The 7,138-nt window shown below is 42.3% G+C and overlaps 1 protein-coding gene across 1 annotated transcript in view; it reads left to right on the forward strand.

Annotated features, from left to right (window-relative positions):
- Positions 1-6,304, forward strand: part of wu:fj29h11 (protein NO VEIN) — a 36,700-nt gene extending 30,396 nt beyond the window's left edge. The window contains exons 34-47 of the mRNA XM_047817472.1: positions 1-62; positions 175-388; positions 531-708; positions 801-927; positions 1,034-1,114; positions 1,216-1,401; positions 1,497-1,765; positions 1,913-2,058; positions 2,169-2,253; positions 3,260-3,368; positions 3,971-4,108; positions 4,484-4,726; positions 5,088-5,253; positions 5,344-6,304. The exon at positions 1-62 is cut by the window's left edge and continues 198 nt beyond it. Coding sequence (XP_047673428.1) covers positions 1-62; positions 175-388; positions 531-708; positions 801-927; positions 1,034-1,114; positions 1,216-1,401; positions 1,497-1,765; positions 1,913-2,058; positions 2,169-2,253; positions 3,260-3,368; positions 3,971-4,108; positions 4,484-4,726; positions 5,088-5,253; positions 5,344-5,917 — 2,578 coding nt within the window. The 3' untranslated portion in view covers positions 5,918-6,304. The remainder of the gene's footprint in view (positions 63-174; positions 389-530; positions 709-800; positions 928-1,033; positions 1,115-1,215; positions 1,402-1,496; positions 1,766-1,912; positions 2,059-2,168; positions 2,254-3,259; positions 3,369-3,970; positions 4,109-4,483; positions 4,727-5,087; positions 5,254-5,343) is intronic.
- The last annotated feature ends 834 nt before the right edge of the window (positions 6,305-7,138 follow it).

The raw sequence follows: 7,138 nt of genomic DNA on the forward strand, positions 1-7,138 counted from the left end.
TCTCTTGGGATCCCATGTCTGTTACGTCGATCTGAATCCCAGCCAATTCTCCTCAGCTGTAGGTAAGCAGATATCTACAGATCCTTCTGCTTTCTGGATGAGATCTCAGAGCGCGTGAGACTGTTTGTTTGTTTTCAATTTGGCGGAGTAATGATAACTGTGGTCCGTACACAGGGATGAGACACACTGTTCTGGTGCACGAGATGGTCAGCTACCTGAAAAGCTGGTGTACGAAGGAGTCCGATAGCGGCGAGGCTGAAGGAGCTGATTTTATCACCACTGTGCATCACCTCCACTCAGTGTACCGCTACTTGCAAGCAGAGTGCTCCTTCACACAGCTTAGAGACCTCTTCCAGCACACACCTGCTGTCTTCATAGAGTATGACAGGTCAGAGAGCTAGAACTACACTATCAAGAAGCACACAATAAGAAAAATCACTAGGATTTCAGAAGTGATTCGACGGATAAAAGACGGATACACTATTCTCTAAACGCTAATGTCTTACTAGTTCTCTTTCATACGTCTTCAGGAAGGAGGAGTGGACCTCAGGACGCTTCTACCATCTCAAGGACGTGTGCTGGAGAGACCCGACAGAGATGTTTGTCAGATACAAGGAGCTGATCCGCAAGGCAGACAGCAGGGTCCAGGAACCTAAAGTCCTGGCTCCATTTTATAGCAAATTGCAGCAAATGGATGAACTGTTTAAGGTGAGATTTCAGGTTTCATTTGCAGTTGCTGTGTAAAAGAACCCGAAATGGGTTCTAAAAGAACTCAAAATTTGTGTATCTTGTTTGTCTAGTCTCTGAAGGTGGAGCACAGTCCATCCATGAAGCAGTACGTAGACCTTTTGGAGGCTGTATGTGAATCATCACCAATTCCCACAGGAGAGGTGCTTCAGGATATCTCCATCATTTTTGCCAGACTGGGTGGGTGTTTTTATGTAGTAATCACTTTTCAGTAGGATCAGCATCATTATGCTTCTAAAGGATCCAGTAAAGCTGATATTGTTTGTTTGGTTCTTTTTATCAAAAGCCGAAAAATGCAAAAGCTCTACACGCTCAGAGCAAGATCAAGACATCGAATTGAATCAGCACTACTGCACATCGCTGAAAGGTTAGCGTATGCTAATGATGTTGGTTAAGTTTCAATTCAGATGTTAATGTTAAGCTTTAAGCAATTCGGGATGACTAATTGCTTGGTATCATTACTACCAGGGATGGTGTCTCGCATGAAGGTGTTTCCCACCAAGACACAAGGCTGGGTCACACTGGCCCGGAAACCTATGATAGCAGACAACCCAATCCTGGAGAAGATCTTCAAATCTCACAAAGAAATTTGCCTCCTCAACCTACCCTCGGCTCAAAAGAAAGCAGCACTCAGACACAAACTGAACCACAAAGGTAGTCCACTGATAAAACAAATATTTTTAAAGGTGCAGTGTGTAATTTATATTCTAATATAATAAATACTGGGATGTGAATTGTATTTCTCAAAGCCAAGCTATACGAGGAGAAGCTGGCCTTCAGTGAACGAGACCGAGAGCTCTTCCTGGAGATCTGCGGCGTGAAGAAACTCTCCCAGTGTGTCACCACCGAACCCCAGACAGAGAACTACAGGCCGTGTCCAGCTATGCAGAACCTGGTGCGTGACCTCATTCCGTACATCCAGAGGTTTATTTACCACCATGACGAGCTCGGAGAAATATACGAAGACCTCAACGAGAGTGGAATTGCCCAGGAGATCAAGTCCCTCAGCTTTGGTCAGGTAAGCATTCGCCCTTTAGTCTGTAACCTCCTAGAATTGATATTCCTGGCTTGGCTGCACTGACTGCTGAGTCATTGCTGGCTATTGCATCATGTCCTTTTAGTGAAGAGCTTGAAGAGAGGATTGTTTTGTTTGTTTTTTTCACAGGTGGGAAAGCTGTACATTTATTACCTTCTGGAACAGCCAGATGAGAGCCCCATTATAGAGAGTGATGACATCATCTGTCTCCTGAAAGACAGGAAAGATCTGTACATTCAGAAAGACCATCTGTCATCCAAAATGTCCATTTGCGGGTATTTCTTTAGTACTTCTTTCACACAAGACCACGTAATTCTCTTTGTTTTACAAGACCGAAACTCTTTGCTTTGTTGTTAACATGTTTCTTGTGCTGCTCTGATTGCAGAGAGCTAGTGAAACTGTTCACCACTGAGAAGAGCTTTGTGGAGGAACTGAAAAACTTTCTGGAGAAACTTGTTGTCCGCATCAACGTAAGCTCTTTCACCACACTCTCAGTATGGCTCCTTGCTGTAGTAGATTTTTTATGCAGAAATCATTCCAAGAATCTATGCAGGTAAAAATCTCAATTAAACGAAGAATTACTGCTGAAATATTTTTGAAATCCATATAAATTTTCACAAATTTGTCGAATTACTTTAGCTAAGTTTTGTAATAGGTGAGAGCATCGGTTTTTGCAGTGTCTCAGTAGTAGTCGTCATTCTATACAGATGCTTTAAGCACTCTTTATGCACATGGAGATACACTTAAAACTAAAGTCTTAGCATTTTAGTCTGTTTAACCCTGAAGTACAAAATAGTAAATTTGATAGTTAAAGGAGCTTTTACTTCAGGTACCATCACAGTCTTTTCTGCTTTTCTTTGCACATCCCTCCTTGTTACGAAGTTGGGGTCAAAGTGCATTGTCAGTCATGGAGCTGAATAGGGTTAAAGGCCTTGCTCAAGGGCCCAACAGTGGAAGCTTGGCAGTACTGGAGCTTGAAGCCTGACCTTCTGATCAACCCAGGGCTTCTGGTTAGCTAGTGTAGGCCGCAAAATCAGGCGGAAGGTCATTCATGAATGAAGGCAAGCTTTAGATCCCTCAGTCCCACTCTCAGAAAGAAAGTATTTGTTAAGTTGGATGTCTGACTCCTCAGTACACAGGTGAGTCATCACATCTGTGGCTCCACAGACGCTCTGCAGTAGTGGGTTATGTCTCTGCGGGATGCGTGACTGTCACCTGGCAACTAGAACTGATGTGCTGATTGAACACGCCTAAAGACATTCTAATTATCGCATCAGGGGGCCAGAGAAGGAGACGTCTGGAGGAGATAACTTACTGTGACTGAGCGTGAATCATAGCATGACAGGCTTATTGCATCCTCCTTATCTATGTAGAGATCTGGCAGTCTGTATCAGATTTATTTTCTCATTTCAATTTTCAAAAGCTTTCGACCTGGAAAATAATTGAAATGCTATTTTGTTTTATTGTCTTATCTAGGATACAGATTCTTTGAAAAGATTACTGGATAGTATGGACATTCAGGAGCTTCCTCCGGATGAAGAGAGGTGGGAGGTTCCAGCACCGTTGGAGACACTCGAACCCAAAAGTAAGCTCCAGGCCTGTTTGTGAATGACAGTCATAGGAAGTGAAGCGTGGTCAAACATTCCCCTGTTTTATTTGGTGTAGGAGGAGTCTCGTATGTATGTGTGTGTGTGTATATATATATATATATATATATATATATATATATATATATATATATATACGTATATATATATATACATATATATACGTATATATATATATATACACACACACACACACGGCACATTGCAGCACTGACATGCACCACTGCTTTAATTTTAGCGGCGTTCTCTACCTAGCACTCTGTTATTTTCCTTCATCTTCTATTCATGTGTCGGTGCACGTGGACACACAGACTGCGTAGCGTGCTCATATGCTAATAGGGATTTGTTGGGTGCAGTACTTTCTGACATGAAAGAGCAGCTGTTATGGGCTGCAGGAGTGCAGAGGAAGGAGGGAACCATCTCTCGCTCATCCTTTCCTTCTGACAGGAATTAATAAGCATCACACACACACACACACACACATTCCATTACTCTAACCAAGTTGACGTTAAGGACAGAGATATAATAAACTAATTTTACTTGCTCTGCTGTTTAGCAATTTCCCCCTTTTTTTTGTTAGAGCTCTTTGCCGTCAGCTCATCATCAACTGTAAGTGGACAGGAAGTGGAGATGAACACAGAGGAGGAGGAGGACAATATGCTGCACTGCTGGCCTCCCAAAAAACCATCGATCAGCAAAACAGGAGGCAGAAGCACAGGTGTGTGCCGAGACTCTGTCGCTATCTGCTAGATCACGTGACCATGCGGAGGCAAACAGACTGTTGCTGTGCTTTAAATACAGAAATCCAAAAGGAACCAGTTCCAATTATATAAAACCCACAGCATGTACTGTTTGGTTGTGGTCCTGCATCTCAGATTAATGTTAGATTTTGACTTGTACAAGCTTGAGGATGGTTTTTTGAAATGTTATACTACGTTGCTTTCGATAAAAGCATCTGTTAAATTCTGTAAGTGTAAATATATGAATGCTTCATGCAAGTCAACTTTTATTGTCAAAATCCAGGATATGCCATGTCTCTGTAGCCAGCACTAAATGATTTATGTTCCTCGTCTGTCCACTTGTGTGTACGCAGGAAAAGGAAGCCAGGCGGTGGAGGCAGTAATGAAGATGTGGCCTCCTCCTGCACCTCTGACCTCTTCAGCTCCTGTTTCTCCTGCACCCCCTGGTCACTGGGGCTCTGGAGCTGAGAGGAGCTCTGCCAGTCTGAACGCTCAGGAAAATACGACAGAACTCCACATACACCGAGAGCCAGGCTCACCAAGTACTCAGGGAATTCAGGGTCCCAGGTCAAGTGTCAGCAACCCACATGCGGAAGGTTAGTGCTTGTGTTAGCAAATGACAAGATCAAGAGCAGACAGCCTGATCTCCAGTGTCCTACCTGCATTCAGTCCCTATTTGTTTGACCTTTAATTGTACTTATCCTGTCATGACCTCCAAGAAAAATAAAGCTTGGAGGGAAATTCTAGTAATTGTTGCTAGTCCTTGATAATACAAAGCCTAGAACATAACATTTCAAACAAGACCAATTGTGTTGTTTCGTTTGCGTTTATCTAGCTAGCTTTATAAGCTCTCTATAGCTACTGGTGTTTGATGAAAGCTTCTTTAAAAAAAATCTAGGTTTATTTCCAATCTAAAAAAAAGGCTTTCTAGCTAAAATGTCTTTTCTTATTTAACAGAACAGCCTCATAAAGCCACTGTGCTGGTGGTCCAGGGTGTCGATGCGCCTAATGAAGCCCATGGGTCCAGTGTAGCTCCTGGTGAGCACGTTGAGTCCAAGCCAGAGAGCAACAGCACTCCATCTTCAGCAGAAGAGCAACAATCAACACTGCAACCATCAGAGCAGTATGCTGTTTTGCTTTTGTCTTTCTGAATAGATGCTCTACTCTCTACATGTGACACCCTTGTAATTTTTTGTAATTCCTCTATATTTAGGGTTCAGAAACCAGTCCAGGCTCCAGAAGTCATGGCAAGTCAGTTCCAGGGAAGCGTTATTCACCGTCCACCCATGCCTCTGGACAATGCAGTATGGACCAAACCAACAGTTGCAGAAGCAGTGCTGGAGGACCTTGCCCTAGACTTCAGTTTACCCGACCTCCTGCAGGTGTCCAACGGTTATGAAGACAATGCTGATATCGGGAGATGGGGAGAGCAACTGGTTCACTCCTTCCTCAACCGCTGGCGAGAAAGCGGAGAAGGACCACGGGAGATCGCTTGGTCCAATGAAAAGGGTGAGAGTGGCAAGCCGTACGATTTCAAACTGATCTTCCCGGGCGGCTGTAACAACACCCGCGAGGTGTTTGTGGAGGTCAAGACAACAGTCAAGCAGGAGAAGCACTTTATCCACCTGTCGGCCAACGAGCTCGACTTTGCACTGAAGGAGAAGGAAAAGTATCACATATACAGAGTGTATGGCGCCGGACATTCACAACTTACCCGTCTCTGTCGCATCAAGAACCTTGCCCAGCATCTGCATTCCAAAACACTGGAACTGTTTTTATTTGTCTAGAGTGAAAATATTTCAGCAGTTAAACATGTAATTTCCTTTTGCACTAGTAACATTTTGCACTGTCTACCTTTGGGTGTGGTAGAAAAGTTCAATTACCGGATGAACTTTTAATTATTTATACCTGTCTGTTTTGAGTTCTTCAACTCAAGTCCTTTATATCTTTTATAATTTAAAATGCTAATTTAATACGCACATTTCATTTTAGATGTTTTAAGGGTAAAAATGTAATGTATGTCAATGTAAAATGTAAAATTTTAAAATAACATTAACCAAGAAATTACATTCATTATTCATTCCTCATTATCCATTAATCTTTACCAAGACTTTATTGACTGTTGTGATTGTCTTTTTAAACAATATTGAACAATATTAAACAATATAGGAACAGTTTGGTTTTCTGGTTTCTCTACTGGCATCTATTAAGGGTGTGTCGCTGCCTTGTGTCCAGTGTTCCTGGGACAGCAGTTAGAATAAGCAAATGAATTAATGGCATGAAGTAAAGAAAATACACTATATGGCAAAGGTTTGTGAACATCTGACCTACACGTTTTTATGTTGAAAATGCCTTACCAGATTTAGTCCTCCTTTGCTGCTGTAGTATTAGCAGGTCTGGGGTTTAGTCAGTGTCCCTCATCATAAATTTATTCAGAACGCTCCAATCTCGATAAACCACGTCTTTACGCAGTGCGCTTTGTGCACATGGGCACTGGAACTGGGTTGTCCTTTTTAGTTCCAGTGAAAGGAAATAATGCTACAGTGTACAAAAGCATCATGTCCATAATTCTTGTCATACTGTGTATATAAATATGACTTTTAGCTAAATTAGGGCACTCGGCTGCAATAGAGGGCTTAAAATGTCTCGTTTTTGGGTTTTTTAACCAACGTCACCAGCTTATATTCAGGTTATACAAAAAATCCATGCTGAAATGCTGCAAGAATTTTAGAACACTTAGATACTGTCTATTTACACACACGAACACACACACGAACACACACACTCACACACTGTACAGTATGTACAGAAAACAATAGTATGAAGTTTCCCTGTAAGGATATACATGTTTCAGACTGAAAAAGGAGAAAGTCTAAATTTGGTGAGTAATATGTTTGCAACATTAATCACACAAACAACACCAAGCCACTTTCTACAGGGATAAGAGGGGCGTGGCGACACCTGCAAGATGCGCTACTATTGGCTGATTAACGGAGAGGCGTTGCTTC

Source organism: Tachysurus fulvidraco, chromosome 8 (assembly GCF_022655615.1).
Source record: "Tachysurus fulvidraco isolate hzauxx_2018 chromosome 8, HZAU_PFXX_2.0, whole genome shotgun sequence".
Lineage (NCBI taxonomy): Eukaryota > Metazoa > Chordata > Actinopteri > Siluriformes > Bagridae > Tachysurus > Tachysurus fulvidraco.